The sequence below is a fragment of the Podarcis raffonei genome, chromosome 14 (genome assembly GCF_027172205.1).
Source record: "Podarcis raffonei isolate rPodRaf1 chromosome 14, rPodRaf1.pri, whole genome shotgun sequence".
NCBI classification, from domain to species: domain Eukaryota; kingdom Metazoa; phylum Chordata; class Lepidosauria; order Squamata; family Lacertidae; genus Podarcis; species Podarcis raffonei.
Window position 1 is genome coordinate 35,612,365 of NC_070615.1, and position 13,711 is coordinate 35,626,075.

Here is a 13,711-nt window from a genome sequence, read left to right on the forward strand (position 1 = left end):
TTTTACACTTACCTGCTGGGAGTAAACCTAACGGACTTCAATGAGGCTTACTTATGAGCAGACGTGGCTAAGATTCCCCTAGGAGTCCTGACAACCTTCTGCCTGGAAAAAAGGGGGGGGGGTCTTAAGTAGTTGGCAGAGTTAGGAAGGTGGGCTCCGGTATACGGTGCCATCTTTGGCCCGTTTCGCTTTAGAGGTTTTCTACACTTGTGCTAGAATTACAGAACAGAATTACGGGAACAGAGTTAACAAGCAAACAAGTGAAGCAGAAGGTTAAAAGCTGTTTTAAGTGGCGAATGCGAACGCCGAAGGCTGTTTGGGAGGATATTGTAAATGCAGTCAATAAAAACAATAGATTCATTCAATGGGATCTCATGCACGCACAGCTGGAAGGCAAGTGCTCCCTACTCTCTTGAGTAACCCCCAGATTGGGCCCGTTTTTATTTCTTAAAAAAACACCTTGTCTCCTTGCTCTCCCCTCTTCCCATCTCCCCTCCGTCCAGGCGAGCAACGGGTGGAGCCTGATCCGGAGAGAGACGCACACAAAGCCGGCCTCCTCCTCCTCCCGTCCCCCCCGGCCGGGAGGAGCCTGATTCAGAGGCGCCGGGGCAGACGAAAAGCCAAGCCGCCCGCCCTCCCTCCTTCGCCACCAGCCGGCTTTGCTTGCAGAGAGGAGGAGCGAGACGGTCGCCGCCTGCCATGCACCTCTTGCCGCAAGGGGAGAGCAGCGCTGCCAGGATACAGACCCGTCGGGTAGGCGAGTGAGGAGGAGGCGACAGAGAGAGGGGGGGAGAAAAAAGAGGGGGACACCTGATTTCTCCTCCTGTACCCCCGGAGTGAGTCGCGCTTTCTCTGCGTCCTTCTGGATGCCGGCTTGAACCGGGGCCTCCTTTTGCAAAACGCTGCCTGGCTTGTTTCCCCCCCCTCCTTCTTGTGGGGGCGCTGCTGATTTCCCTCCCCCTCCCTTTGCTCCTTCCATTGAATCTTTCTTTTTTGGAGGGGGGTGCTCTGCGAGTGCGCGCGCTGCCGTTGCCTGGATTGCAACCACCTCATTTTACTCTTCCTTGAAATCGATTTTTTTTCACGTGATCTAATAGATCAACTCTTCTCTTTTCCTCCGGAGCAGAGGTGGTGTGTGCGTGTGCTTGCGGGCTGCTTTTTCCTTCTGGAAGGGGAGATGCGAAGGGTGTGGAGGTGATGGACGCGAGGCGATGGCATAGGAGCGCGGCTCCGGTTTGCAGGAGAGGCGGCGGCGGCGGCGATTCCTCCGAGGCGTCCAAAACGGCACCATAACCGGAGATCGGGGTTTTTTTTCCAGTAGCGGGGCGGCGGTTGCTAAGGAGAAGCGGAGCGGCCTTTATATTGCATTTCTCTCCCCGCCCCTCCTCCTCGCAGTCCCTTTTTTCTATTTAAAAGGAAACAAGAAAAAGCAACCCGCTCTCCTCTCCCCTCCCCCCTTCAGTTTCTCTCTGATGAAAATGGATCCGGATTTGCTAATGACTCTTTCCGATCCAGGGACCAAACCGGATCGAGAGCCGCTGCTGACGCTGGGGCCCCTCCAGAATGGGAAATACCTCCTCCTGGAGCAAAAGAGAGGACCGGCTTTGCCCAGCCCCGAACTCGTGCTGCTTTCCCGGGAAACAACCGCGGGAAACACCGCCTTGATCTTGCCCGGAACAGGGGACATAAAAAAGCCTTTGGCCCTGGAGCGGGTCCTGAACGGGATGAAGCTCGGTGAGATGGAGCGCCGCCAAGCCTTGTTCCCCGACGGCCCCCTTGAATTTTTGTACCGCGTGGAGAAGGAGCCGGAGGAGGTGGACCGGGAGGCCCAAGGGCCAATCAGCGACGGGGAAACCGGTTCAGGTGTGGGCCATAACAGTAATCCGGATAGCCCCGGGGAGGGTTTGGATTTGAGGCTTGCTCCTGTCCGGGATGGGTTGGCCTTGGAGGAAAGCACAGCGCTGAGGGAAGAGGAGCAGTTGGTCTCCTGCTCCTCCAGCCAGGCTGAGTCTCCAGTTCCTCAGGATTTACAACCGGTTGTAGAGGAGTGGCGTGAAGGAGATCCCTTTCCACAACCCCAGGAGCCTGTGGAAGGTGGGGAACCCTTGATCTTGGCTGGTGAGCCTTCTCAAGAGGAAGAGGAGGAGGAAGAAGGCCCCTTAGACAGAGGCCTTCCAAGCCCCCCTTGGACTAAAGATATGGATAGCTGTGACTCTCAAAAGTGTCCGCAGAGCCCTTTGCTGCGGCCTTTGGATTTGGCTCTTGCTCCCCCAATTGGCACGGGAGTGGACCTCTTCCCTGCTTTCCATTCTCCCAATAATCTCAGCCCACACCTTGAATTTGGGCACACTGAACACATAGAGGATGAATCTCCAAGTTCTCCAGATGATGCTCCCCGACTCCGAGCTGTCTTCGATGCCCTGGACCGTGATGGTGATGGATTTGTCCGGATAGAGGAGTTTGTCCAGTTTGCTACAGTTTATGGAGCAGAGCAGGTAATAGGGTTTTCTTTTTCTTTTTCTTTTTTTAAGGCTAATTTTGTTGAGGGTTGATGGCTTCTCTTCTGTATAGTGAATTACCCTGTGCTTCAAAATATGTGTATCTGATATAAATCTTATTCTATTCTGTAGCCAAGCCAACACATAACTCTGGTTCTATGAGGGAGGTTTTTGTGGATGCTTCCAGTGTTGAATTGAGGAAGAGCAGTTGTATTGAACAGTTCCAGCCAATGCTTATGCTCTTAATGGCACTCTCATTTCACAGCCCAGGCCTATTCATGTTTACTCAGAAGTAAGCCCCAGAGAGGCCAGTGAGGCTTACATTCAAGTCAAGTCTGGTAAGATATTCTACTGCACAGCCACCTTACGTCAAGTGGAACTTAGTACTCAAGTGTAGCCAAGTTACATTGACACCTGAGACAGAAAGTCTCACAAGTGCCTCTCCCTGGGAGTAAATATACAATGATAATTGACTTATGATAACGAAAACAAATAACTAATGACTTAGTCTTTCATGATGTCCTAAATTGGTTGCCTGGGGAGGCTGTCTCATGATGTCTAATAGCAGGACCAGCGCTGACTTAGTACGGGTAAGAAGAGTGCAGCCTTAGGCCCAGTTTATACCAGTAAGAAGGCTTTCTTTTGAGGTTGTCTGTTTTAGGCCACTGAGAAGGTGAGGCCTAGCCAGCTCTCTACTGCAGGCATAGTCAAACTCGGCCCTCTAGAAGTTTTTTGGGACTACAATTCCCATCATCCCTGACCACTGGTCCTGTTAGCTAGGGATCATGGGAGTTGTAGTCCCAAAAAACATCTGGAGGGCCGAGTTTGCCTATGTCTGCTCTACCATATATACAAGGTATTTTCCACTGTGTGTTTGGATGGGGAAAGCATTCACACATGGCTGTTTTGACCTGTAGGGAAAAATGACATAGGCCATGAAAAAAACCCCAACTTGTGGTTTGATTTTTATTTTTTGTATATAGAAATGGGGCCAAAGGCTCTGGAAGCTTTTAATTTCTTCATCTGCTGTGACAATCACCTATGTGTGTAACTGTGATCCCACCTACTCTTAAGTGGTATTATGGAATCTGATCAAAATTGATATCTTCTTTTGTGCTTGGTGTGTATCTGTTTCCATAGGCACTCTCATCTTGAACAATAGAGAGAACCACGAAAGGAAGGGATTGGGGGGAAATTGCCTTTGTAGCCTTCTTTACATAAGGCTGCAATCCTAACCCTGTTTATGTGGGAGTAAGCCCCATTGAATTCAGTAGGAGTTACTTCTGAGTAGCTGTGGTTTGGTTTGTGCGTCAGTCTTCCAATTGGCTGTAGAGATCTGATGAAACAGTAAAAAGACTAGAGGTGATGTGAGGGGCAAATTCAGATCTGCCACAGGTGTGCCAACTTAACTTTCTTTAATTGGCTGGGAGGGTCTGCTGTTTTTACCTACTAGGTTTAACCTGGGGTGAAATGTCGGTTGTCTAGTGCCACCTATTCTTAAGGGACTTATTGAAGACTGCTTGAAAGTGCACACACTTCTTTTCAAACTGGGACTTTAATTTTGCCCTTTCAAAGTGCTGTTGTGGCAAATATGAGTTCTCCGTGGCTTTTGGGCATGTTTGAGCCTGGTGCTGCCTGGTAATGATAAATCTGGACGACTCGCTGGCTGCAATAAGCAACTTTGCTGGCAATGCCTGGTCTTGTTTTGTTGCGGTGTTAAAGACTTCTCTACTCTTCCCCCATCCTGTATGTGTTAAGGGGAGGGATTACCTTCTTACGATCTTGCAGTGACATTGATTTGCACTTCCATTGCGGTTTTGGGATGATTATTCGTAAGAGAAAGGATGGTGTTGTACCAAATGTCTTTTTGTTGCTCCCAACTGCCCAGCATATTTGAATGCTTCTGAGGACACCTGCAGAAGACCAGGTTTTTGAACATTCCTCCTTATTGGTTTGCAGGGAGATTAGCCAACATTGGCAATTCAATGAGCATTCATTCTGATCTGTTTTCCAGGAGGTTAGATAGCGTTGCATGAAAGTGAGTATTATCTGACACTTCCCAGTGCATTTTTGTTGTTGTTGTTGCTTTGCTTATTGCAAAAAAGTCCAGTCCTTTGTGGAAGCAGGTTTGTTGCGCAAGACCTGCTTCCACAAAGATCAACCGTAAATTGGCTACCTGAATTTGTCAGTATGCTATTGAGTGCCACCCGAAAACAGTGATGGTCTGGAAGTGCCTTGTTGCTGCTTGGAAAATAGCCTGTCTGGAAGTGCCTCGAGTTTCTTTCCAAGTCCTGTTGGCTACTGAACGTGCTTGATTACTGTGCCCTGCTACATGCCATTGAAGAGTGTGGCCTGGCTCTTTCACTTGAGCACCTAGTATATATATTTGCTCTGCAATCTCTCCTCCTGTGGCCTGGCTTGCATGACACCCAAAATCAGGGGTTAGCAAACATTTTTTGGCAGGGGGCCAGGCCACTGTCCCTCAGACCTTGTGGGGGGCCGGACTATATTTTTTTTGGGGGGGATGAATGATTTCCTATGCTCCACAAACAACCCCAAGATGCATTTTAAATAAAAGGGCACATTTTACTCATGTAAAAACACCCTGATTCCCTGACCATCTGCGGGCCGGACTGAGAAGGCGATTGGGCCGGATCCAGCCCTGGGCCTTAGTTTGCCTACCCATGCCCTAAATCATGGCTTGCAGCTTTTGGGCTTGTCCCTAGTCCATTCTGCTTGTTGCACCATGCTGAGCTGTCACCAAAGGTTGGCTCAGTATGTCATGAGACCAAGGCCTGTGCATACCAGCAGTGCACCTGGTTTCTAACCCAAGCCTGATGTGATAAAAGCAACACTGGGTGTCTCACCCTATTTGTACCTCAATAGTATGAACATAAGACAAACCTGCTGGATCAGGCCAATGGCCCCATCTAGTCCAGCATCTTGTTCTCATAGCGGCCAACAAGATGCCTTCATGAAGCCTGCAAGCTGGACATGAGTGCACTCTGCCCACCTGAGATTCCTGGCAACTGGTACCCAGAGGCAAAATGCCTCTAACAGTGGAGGTAGAACAAATCCCGCCATTAAGAGTGGGACACTTGTAAGGAGAATTTGCAGGTTGGAAGGCGTGTTTCCTGTTTTCCCCACCTACCCAGCTGTCCCTTGCAAACCCCTCCCCCTAGTTTTCCTCCCATACTCTTAACACAGGGCTAGCCTACATGGTACCCTCCAACTGATGGACCACAACTTCCATCATCCCTGACCTTTGTCAGTGCTTGCAAGAGCTTATTGAAGTCTAAAACATGGAAGATACCATCTTGGCCTTCTCTAACAAACTGGAAGGGAGCCCAGCTGCTGGAAAAACAACATTGGGGGATGTAGTCCAGATGTTGTTGGACTACAACTCCCATCGCTGCTGATCTTTGGCTGTGCTGACTGGAGCTGATGATGGGAGTTGTAGTCCAGCAAAATCTGGAGATTTCCCCCACTCCTGGTCTAGGGCCTCTCTCTACCTTTCATTTTAAAATGCCTGCGTCAGAAATAGGACTGGCTTGTGTGTACCAAAGCCTTTCCTTTGAATTTTCAGCTGTCTTCTGGAGGTCTCTCACCCTTGCGGAAATGTAAGGAATAAATGTGCAAGCAATTTCTCAAACCTATGTGCTTTAAAAAAAAATACGAGGGGGGGGTGGGGAAAGAAAAAGAAATAAGCTGCTTGCGTCTACATGAATTTGTGGCTGCTTCTAGTTCAGTTTCTGCTGCTCCACCAACCAAGGATTCTACCTCATAGCCATAGCGGGGCAGTGTTGTGCAGTGGTTTGAGGGTCAAGCTGAGGAGAGATCTAGTTTCAGATGCCTCCTTACTGAAGAATCTCGCTTGAGTGTCTTCAGGCTAGCCTCTTTGTCTGTCCTACCTCACAGGGTTATTTTGAAGATAAAATACATTTTTGTAGGGTGAGAACTGCCTATGCCACCTTGACCTCCTTGTAGGAAAGGTGGGAGTAAAAAGTCATGCCGTGATAACATTTCTGACTGTATGCCTGACTTCTTTGTTTGTTCTTCAGGGACAAACTGTGCCTGCATTAATTACAGGTGGGCAGTGGCGACTGGTGCCCCCTGGGACTGGTAGGGCAGGAGGCAGGGAGACCAACAGCAGGTGGCGCCAGAGCCAATGACAGGCAGGAGCAACCCCCTGACTGGCTGTAAGTAAGAAGGGAGGCAAGTGGGGATGCCTGAAATTGGTGGGGGGCAATGCCCCAATCGCCCTAGTGGACCAGCCTCTACTGCAGATGGGAGCAAAAATGTTAAGCAGAGCATCAGCTTTGCGATGCCAAATTGTGCACACCTGGAGACACCTGGGAAACATGAATTGCATACCTGGTCCTCTGCTCCCCATCTTCCCCCTAGATTCCCATTAAAACAAATGTTACTAGGTTTGGGAAATTTGCTATCTGTTTGCATTGAGACTGGCATGGCTTTAGCTTTCAGAATATCACTTTGCTGCAGGTGAAACCTGCTGCGATTGTCTATGTGTTGCAATCAAAAATTGGGTGGGGGGGTGAATAGTGAAGGGTAAACAGTGATTCCAAAGAGCAGGAGGAGTTCTGGCATGTGTTTGCATAATGGTAGCCTAAAACTGTGCTACAAATCATTATTCTGTAGGGTGTGTGCCTGGGTGTAACTCTTCAGATGTGCAGTTGCAGGTAGCCTACTTTATTCTCTGTGAAGATGCTGTACGTAATTGGACTCTTTTTTAAAAAATTCCAAATTAGACACCTTACCTATCCGTTTGCTTAGAAGATGTTGGAAATGGGAGTTCTAAGAGAGGATGTCTGAGTGGAGTAATGTGGCATAATAAAAATGAGAGTAATCCAGCAGTGTCTCGAAGGCAAGATGTCAAAGGCGTTCTACATCAAGGCTTGTGTGGGTGTATATATAGCTCTATTACACACACCATATGGGAGCTATTCAGCCTAAACAGTTGGCTGAGATGGCATTCCTTCACGTGGATTTAATTCTCATTACAGGTCGTCGTGCTTATCTCACAGGTTTGCATTTTAAAAAAACAACCATTCTTCGAAGTCACCTTAATTGCAATTAATCACCCTTGGGGCTCCCATAGTGTGCATTTGAGACTCTTCAAAGAGGTGTGCCAATGTGATCTTGGACGTCATTGCAACAATTGTGTAATTCTGATGCTTAGGCTGTGACTGCCATTGCTTTCTATAGCCAAAACGGCAGCACCTACACACTGGAGGGAGCTATCGGCAGACTTGGAGGAATCCTGACAAGAAAGGCATTGTCTAGGTAGTGTTAACCGCTGAAGTGGTTACTTCTTTTGTTTTGCTTTGAAAATGTTAGTCCCCTAGTTGAACCTCCAAAATGATATTGGGCATGAACTTCTGGGTTGACCAGTAGTATTGTCAAAATTCTCTAGTCAATGGAAAGGTCTCCTCCATCATCTTTAGAAGGTTGCTTCTGCTGTTGGCCTGGTTTGGGATGGGACATAGCTTAGAGGCAGAGCATATGGTCTGCATGCAGAAGGCTGCACGTTCAATCCTGGCATCTCCAGGTAGGGCTAAAAACTGGAGAGTTTCTGCCAGTTAGTGTAGACAATACTAGACTAAACAGACCAGTGGTCTGACTCTGTATAAGGCCACTTCCAGTGTTCCTAGCAAAGATCACTCTCCCATCACCTCCTCTCAATGAATGCTGGCTCCTTCCCGAAGATCCTGGTTTTCTATTAAGCCAGAGTTCCTTGTTCCACCGGAACTGGGCTTAAACCAAGCTAGAGTTTACTGGTTCAGGCACCTCTGTGAATCATGGATTTTCATGTCAAAAACAGTGTGTGTGGGGCAGAGCATTTAGCCCCAAGCTTGTTCTAAACTTTGTTCTTTTGGAGCCCAGAACCACCAACCAGCCTGAACCATTCCCTGCCTTCACTTCAGATATCTGAGCATGGTTGGAAGGATCGAAGCACATTTCTGTTCCCCTGCCCTCCACTTTTTCCAGTTGGATAGGAGTATAAGCGGCTGCCTTAGAGCAGTTCATACCATTCAACTGGGTTAGGGGTGGGGAACACTTTTGGCTCATCAAGCCAGAGCTTTTTCTCCCTATACTAACCCTTGCAGATCAGCTTTGATAGTGGGACATGACTTTCCCCACCTAACAGTAGTCTGGAATCATCTGTCAATCATCGCAGAACAACCCAGTGAGGTAGGTTAGGCTGAGACTAAATGTCCCATTGGCCTGATCTAGCAGAGCTCTTCCTATGTTCTTACATCTGGAAAAATGCTTTTCTCTCCTCTGTTATGATCCTCTGTGACAGGCAGAAATTCGTCAGCTTGCAAATAGACAGGAAAGAACAATTCCCTGCAGTCTCAGGTTTTAATCCTAACTTTAAATCCTACCTGGAGTTTTTTTAAAAAAATAATAGATTGATGCTCCCCTTTAATCTCTCTCCTTAAATTTCATCCTCTTCCCCACTATATATCATTTTCCATGGGGGTTTTCTGTTCTGCCTTGAAAAAGAGATTGTTCAAATATTCATGTACCAAACCAGCAGCTTCCAATCAGTTGCTGCTTTGCCCTGGTCACTTGCAAAGCTATTATCTCTGACCCGTTCCTTCACCCTGAGTTTAATTCAACCATCTTGCATGTATTTAAAACCCTTTCTATTCCACCTCTCACGGAGATGATGACAAGGCAGTTCACAAAATCGAAGACCAATACAGTCATACCTCGTGTTACGTTCAGTTCAGGTTACATCTTTTCAGGTGGTGTCCCGCGGCAACCCAGAAGTACTGGAAAAGGTTACTTCTGGGTTTCGCCACTCGTGCATGTGCAGACGTGCAAAATGACATCACGCACATGCACAGAAGCGGCGAATTGCGACCCGCGCGTGCGCAGACGCGGGTTGCGTTCCTCTCAGGTTGTGAATGGGGTTCTGGAACGGATCCCATTCGCAAACAGAGGTACCACTGTACTATAAAACAAGGCAGCAGAATAAAATATACAAATACAAGGCCCAGCAGGTTGTGGGGTTAGGGTGGGGTTCATATCTGGTATTAAAATATTCCAGGAATGCCTTTTAAAATTATTTGACCCTGCAGCTTTTTGTCTGGATATCTTACTGTGTTTTAATTTGTAATTTAATACCCAGAGTGCCTGGGGTAACCCAGTCAGATGGACGGCATATAAATAATAATAATGATAATGATAATAATAAATAAATAAATAAATAAATTCCAGTTTGCCTTTTATCTCGCAATGGTGGTTGCCTGGATGTGCAGTACTTAGGGCTGCACGTTGAAAAGCTGCATTGAACTGAACAGCTGTATCCTTGGAAGAGGTGTGCTAGATTTTCATTTTAAAGATAACCTAAATTATGGAATACAATTGGAAGTACTGTGGAAACATGGAATCCTTCTGCTCATGTTGCCAGCTGGCGAGCCTTCTTTCAGGGAACTCTATTTCATTTCATACACCCCCCTCCCAAAAAAATAATATTGGTCTGTGTTCTGTGGCTGCTGATTGGGTTCAATCTTCACTGGACTGTTTTCTTACTCCATTCAGTTTTTGCTGAACGTTCTCACTGCTGCCCATCTGAATAGGGGTTTGGAACTCTGGCCTCTCCAAGTCTCTCTATTTGGCTCTCGGGAGGCTCCCTGGTCCCTCTGTTCTACCCAGGCCACACTCTTCATTACCTGTGATTTTGTTTGTCTAGAGCAGGGGTGTCCAACTTCCAGGAGACTGTGATCTACTCCCACTATAAATAAACTGGCAGTGATCTACCCATTGGATTGACCAGAGTTGTTGAGCTTTCTTGGGGGAGGATCAGCCAAAGTGGTTGATCGACCAGTAAATCACAATTGACCTGTTGGACATCCCTGGTCTATAGAGTATGTAGGCCCCTCCAATCTCCCTATCTGGACCTTGGAAATCTTCCCCAAGCCACGCCCCTCACCGGTGCTACTTTGAACCCTCCTTGAATGTTCCTGCCTGATGGTCGTGTGTCCTTAAACTCCCATAATGCCTCTTGCTTGCCTGGCTAGAGGACAGAAGGAACATGCATAGAAAGTAGCTTATTGTACAGTCATACCTCAGGTTGAATATACTTCAGGTTGAGCGTTTTCAGGTTAGGCTCTGCGGCGACCCGGAAGTAATGGAATGCGTTACTTCTGGGTTTCTGCACCTGTGCAGACGCTCAAAATGACATCATGTGTGGAAGCGGCCAATCGCGACCTGCAGACGTGGGTTGCGTTTGCTTCAGGATGCGAACGGGGCTCTGGAAGAGATCCTGTTCGCATCCAGAGGTACCACTGTATTCATATTTGTTGCTCTGCCCACTTTTTCTGCAGGCCCTGCCATCTTTGGCATGTGGCCTCCAAAAGGTTCTCAGAAGGGAATGTGGCCCTTGAGCTGAAAAAGGCTTTCTGCTCTTGTAGAAGGGCCATAGCTCAGCGGTAGAGCATCTTCTTTCCACCCAGGTTCAATCCCCGTCATCTGCAGGTAGGAATTGGAAAAATTATTGTCCTGACACCCCAGAGAGCCGTTTCTGGTCAGTGAAGCTAGTCTTGAGCTAGATGGACCAATGTTATGACTTAGTAGAAGGCAGCTCCTTCTGCTCATAACATGTCTGGAGATATTTTAGAATGTAATGGACTCCTCCTTCAGCGGCTGGCAAAAAAGGAAAGCCCAGGAGTTCCCTGTCTTGCGCTAAGTGAGCTGTTTGACCAAAGCCCTTTGGGCTTCCAAGCAACGCTCTGAGCTCTCTTTGCTCCAGGTTGCTTCTGCCAAGAACTCTGCCGTAGTGATAATAATGTAGGGGAAAAGACGCTGGCAGGCCTAACAAGGATGTAGATTACCCTCCCTCCCTTCTCTTCTGAATATTGCGGTTTTTCTTCTGTGGTGCAAGAGAGAAGAGCGGGATCCTCCCAGAGTCTAGTTTGGCTGAAAGGATTTATCAGGCTGAGAGCCAGCGTCAGGCCTGGCCAGGGAAGCTGCCGTTGCAGAACTCCGTACCCTCTGATCTCAGGCTGCCATGGGGTGGTCCAGCCACTTGGAGGGCCAATTATCTCACTCCTACTGTGGTGGGAGCTGTGGGTTAGTTACCTTTATGCCTCTCTTCTCTGGAGTGCAGTAAGTCATTCTTCCGGCAGATTTCCAGCATGCTGCTGCCCATGCAGTTAAAGGCACAGGCCATGGCTTGCGCTCTGGAACGAACACATGACATTCATCCTTCGGGTTTAATTGTTTTAAATGACAATGAAAAGCCTTGCAGTGCTTGTGGCTTTGGAAGGAGGTTTGAAGGCAGCACATGAGAAAAAAGAGCACCTGATTTGTAGGTATGTTCCACTGTTGGGACACAAGTTTTTTGAAAACCTGGAAACACTTTATGGGGAAGGGATGTCTTGAAGAGGGCGGGTCTCCCATAGTCTGCACCAGCTCCTGATTATTTTCTGTGGTTGTTATTTGTAAATTATAAATTGCATTATAACTGGTACACAAACACACACACACACACACAGAGAGAGAGAGAGAGAGAGAGAGAAAGAAATCCGCACAACAACCCTATAATTTATGTCTTGAGTGAGAAGCCCAAGGCACACAGTGAACTGAATGAGGATTCGCGCCTGGGTCTCCCCGGTCCTAATCAGCTACTCCACATAGACAGCACCCCATCCTTTCGTCCTTTGCCAAGGGGTAGCAGGATAAATCAAAGCAGCCCTCTGAAAATGTATATCCATTTTGCAGAAACCTGAGTTTTCTTAACTGTTGACTATTAGGTTATTTTGGGGGGAGAGGGGGAAAGGAGTAGAGCTCACAGCTTCTGCTTATTTGGCAGCAAACGGAAAAAGAATCAGACCTTTGCAATGCCCATCAATCTCTTCCTGACACTTAACCATCCGAAGAAAGACGTTTCACTTGTGATACACGCCTATCTCAAGGTACAAGTGAGAACTCGGAGGAGTGTCTCGTTTTGGAACAAAGTAGGTGGTGGAGGAAATATCTTGAAAACAGAGCTCGCTGCATAATTCCAGGAAGAGGAAAAATTGATTTGAGGCTGTTCATATTTGCGGTTGTCGTTTCAGCCAGAACAGTAGTCTGTCCAGATTTTTGGTCCAGAGCATGTGTATAGAAGCACGAAACGATTTCCTGCCCTTCCCCCATTGTGTCCTGCCTGTCCCCCTCTGGTAAAGTCAACAGCAGCATTGTATTATCCCAGCTATTGGTTCCAGGCAATGAAAGCCTTTGCTTGAAAGGGCAGCAAATAACTAAAAACTTGCCAGTTCAGTTTTGTGCTCTATTCTTTAACAAAGATGACCTGTCTCCATGGCCAGCTTCAACAGGGCAGCCACGGAGTTGGTGTTTTTTTTGGAGGAACACCAATCACCAATGAGGTACTTTGCAGAACGCGCATGGTGAGAAAACTTTGCAAAGGATGCTGGGACCTCTCTTGAGAGGGGAAATTAAACCCTGCCTCCACCTTATTGATAGCGCTTGGGAAACAACGCATTCTTTAAGAATAAAAATATACTAGCTCATGGTGACCCTCTCTCATCAGTGCACAATGTTATGCTGCTACTCTCTGGCCATGTTTGCACCATGCATTTGAGGCAATATTCTACCACTTCAAACCGTCTCCACAAAGAATTCTGGGAGCTGTAGTTTAAGGGTGCTGACCTCTATTTCCCTTCCAGAGCTACAATTCCCAGAGTTCCCTTCAAAGAGGAATTACACCACTCTGGAAATTGTAGCTCTGTGAGGGGAATGGGAAGTCTCCTAAAAACAAACTACAGCTCCCAGAATTCTTTGGGGGGGAAGCCATGACTGTTTAAAGTGATATCTTGGTGCTTTAAATGTATGCTGTGAATGTGGCCATTGCCTGACTGTGCCGTTGCTGAGGTTTGCCAGTGGCACAGACCAGGCTTTCCCCAGATGCCAAGGGTGGGGAACTTGTGGCCCTCCAGCCCTTGCTGGACTCAGAGGCTTCCCATCACCCCTGACCATTGACTGTCAGCTGTGCTGGCTGGGACTGATGGGAGTTGGAGTCCAGGAGAATCTACAGAGCCACCAGTACCTCATCCCTGCCGTAAGCACAGTGCAGCAGCCAACAATATATAGGTTCACGAGGGGTGCATGGCTTATTTATGTTTAAACAGCGTTGAGAAATGCTGGTGTCGTGTATTGAGGTGGCGAGGATGACTTTTGAA

General features: G+C 47.7%; 1 protein-coding gene across 8 annotated transcripts in view; it reads left to right on the plus strand.

Annotated features, from left to right (window-relative positions):
• The first annotated feature begins 589 nt into the window (after nucleotides 1-589).
• RAB11FIP3 (RAB11 family interacting protein 3) overlaps nucleotides 590-13,711 on the plus strand; it is a 90,844-nt gene continuing 77,722 nt past the window's right edge. For 4 of the 8 annotated variants that reach the window (XM_053365603.1, XM_053365604.1, XM_053365607.1 and 1 more), the window contains exon 1: nucleotides 592-2,495. In XM_053365603.1, coding sequence (XP_053221578.1) covers nucleotides 1,473-2,495 — 1,023 coding nt within the window. In that variant the 5' untranslated portion in view covers nucleotides 592-1,472. Of the gene's footprint in view, nucleotides 2,496-13,711 lie in introns of all 8 variants that reach the window. The other 4 variants (XM_053365610.1, XM_053365605.1, XM_053365606.1 and 1 more) reach the window with 4 other exon arrangements.